The sequence below is a fragment of the Myotis lucifugus genome, unplaced genomic scaffold (genome assembly GCF_000147115.1).
Source record: "Myotis lucifugus unplaced genomic scaffold, Myoluc2.0 scaffold_2603, whole genome shotgun sequence".
NCBI lineage: Eukaryota > Metazoa > Chordata > Mammalia > Chiroptera > Vespertilionidae > Myotis > Myotis lucifugus.
In genome coordinates this window covers 7,296-9,654 of record NW_005873651.1, presented here as the reverse complement: position 1 = coordinate 9,654, position 2,359 = coordinate 7,296, and the positions used below count along the sequence as shown (strand labels likewise).

Below are 2,359 nucleotides of genomic sequence, written 5' to 3'. Positions count from 1 at the left end.
CTTTCACAGGGGGAGTGCCACTCAGCCAGAAGAGGGCTCATGGCTGGCCAGCGCAGCGGCGGTGGCAGGAGCCTCTACCGCCTCAGTGGCAGTGCTAAGGATGTCCGATTAATGGCTTAGGCCTGCTCCCTGTAGAGAGCGGGCCTAAGCCGTCAGTCAGACATCCTCCAAAGGGTCCCAGACTGCGAGAGGGCACAGGCCAGGCTGAGGGGACCGCCCCCGAGTGCACGAATTTTCATGCACCGTGTCTTGTCTTCTACAGATTTTCTTGGATGTCCTGGATTGGTGATGTGTTCTTGAATGGGTAGTATCACACTGGTCTCAACCCTATTCATCAGGTTTTGTGGAAGCATCCTGGCTCTAGACACACAAGACACATGAATGTATTTCTCAATCCCTAGCCACAGCAGATGGCATCTTTCTGGCCTCAGTTTCACTCAAACAGGGCAGTATACTTTGTGAGGTTTCATTCCCAATCCCCTACTGTAGTTCCAATGAAGGCTTCTCTTTCCTTTTTTTAAAATGGCTATACTGATAATTGTATTTTAACATCATTTCCTGTCCATTTTATATGCTTGGAGCAGAAAGTTTCAGCCAGTGCTCAGTTATCAGTTTCGATAGTGAATCATCAATGTCTTTAATTTTTAGTTTTGGTTGTTTTCATAAATAGACTCTATCTCACTCTTGCATATTATATTTTCCTTTCAATGTGCACAAATCTGTGCACTGGGCCTCTAGTCTATCTGGGAATGGAACTGGTGACCTCTTGGATAATAGGTCCACGCTCAACCACTGAGGCACACCGGCCCGGCAGTGTCTGTCACATCTAACAAATATTGATCCACTGCCAACCTGGGACCTTTCTTTTTACCTTTTGGTTTGTGGACAAACCCTGTGTAGAGGAGTAGTATTCTCTAATCCACCCCTTCTCTCTTCCAATTTTTTTTTAAAATCTGTTTTCTTCATTTTTTTCATGTTCTTCCAATATCTATAATCTTCATTTTACACAAAGTTCTCCCAGTAAAAATCCTGATGTAACCAATACAAACTATCAGTTCTCATTTCTACATCACTAGTTCCCCCACAGATAAAATGTGAGTATTCTATTCAAATGGGATCCTATGGCCATATAGTTAAGGAACCTAAACACAGCTAAAATAAGAGAATTCACTGGAAGTGAGGCCTCATTCTCTCCAACCTGTTCACAAAACACACTGGCTTCCAAGCAAAGATATTCTGCTGTCAGATACATGAAGTTTCTGTGTACATAAATCCACTTACAAAATAAAACTAACCAGCTGTGACTCATCAAGAAGGATGGGAAAATAGGATGAATAAGGTGTTAAGAACAAAATTCCATTTTTCAGAAAAACAGAAAGGCAGATATTTGGTAAATCAAACATTAGATGAAAAGGCTCTAATAATATAGGTAATTCTTTGAAAAGGAAAGCAGCAGCTGGTGCCAGAAAAGCCAGAAGTCTTATCGCAAGCCCCATAAAGAGATGTCCTGGGATGTGGCGACCACAGGAGCCAGAGATGTGGCCTGCAGGCTGACACTGCTTAGTGAAAACCCCATGGGGGTATGTTTTCAGAGATAGGGCTGATGTGAGTATCAAAAATTCAAAAAGCAATGTTTAGCCCTCACCGATTTGGCTCAGTGGCTAGAGCGTCGGCCTGCGGACTGAAGGGTCCCAGGTTCGATTCTGGTCAAGGGCATGTACCTTGGTTGCGGGCACATCCCCAGTGGGGGGTGTGCAGGAGGTAGCTGATCGACGTTTCTCTCTCATCGATGTTTCTAACTCTCTACCCCTCTCCCTTCCTCTCTGTAAAAAATCAATAAAATATATTTTTTTAAAAAGCAATGTTTAACATCCATCAAACATTCATATTGGTGGTAGCGAATAATATGGAGACAAAGACGTTTCCAAGTGGGATGCCATCTTCAAATACACAAAAATAATACAGAATCAGGACATTTATCACCAACAAATAAAGAGAACAAAATATGATTATAGCAACAGATGCCAAAAATCATTTGAGCAAATATTACTAATAAAATTTTTAAGGGAAAAATAACAGAAATAAAAGAAAGCTAAAAAAAAAAAAAATACAGTATCTTTCAACGATCACCTTTACCTGGTTATCTTAAATATTCCCGTTATACCCCTAGGAGGTAACCTCATTTTACAGAAAAAAGGAGGCAGGCTCCAGGGTGGCCGGTCCGAGCTCACCAGCAGGGGTAGGAAGCGGTAGGACCGTTCTAAGGGTAGAGGGGGGGGTAACGCCAGCACCCGTTTTTCGTCCTCTTCTACGGGGTGGCCTGAACCCGGGCGGAACGGGAAAAAGGTTGGTTGCGTGG

General features: G+C 43.1%; 1 protein-coding gene across 1 annotated transcript in view; it reads right to left on the bottom strand.

The window, feature by feature from the left end:
• The window catches only part of LOC102418448 (mitotic-spindle organizing protein 1-like), a gene marked incomplete at its 5' end in the record, with an annotated part of 12,634 nt that extends 10,372 nt beyond the window's left edge, over positions 1-2,262 (bottom strand). Inside the window, one exon of the mRNA XM_023749061.1 lies at positions 2,232-2,262. Coding sequence (XP_023604829.1) covers positions 2,232-2,262 — 31 coding nt within the window. The remainder of the gene's footprint in view (positions 1-2,231) is intronic.
• Positions 2,263-2,359: the final 97 nt, after the last annotated feature.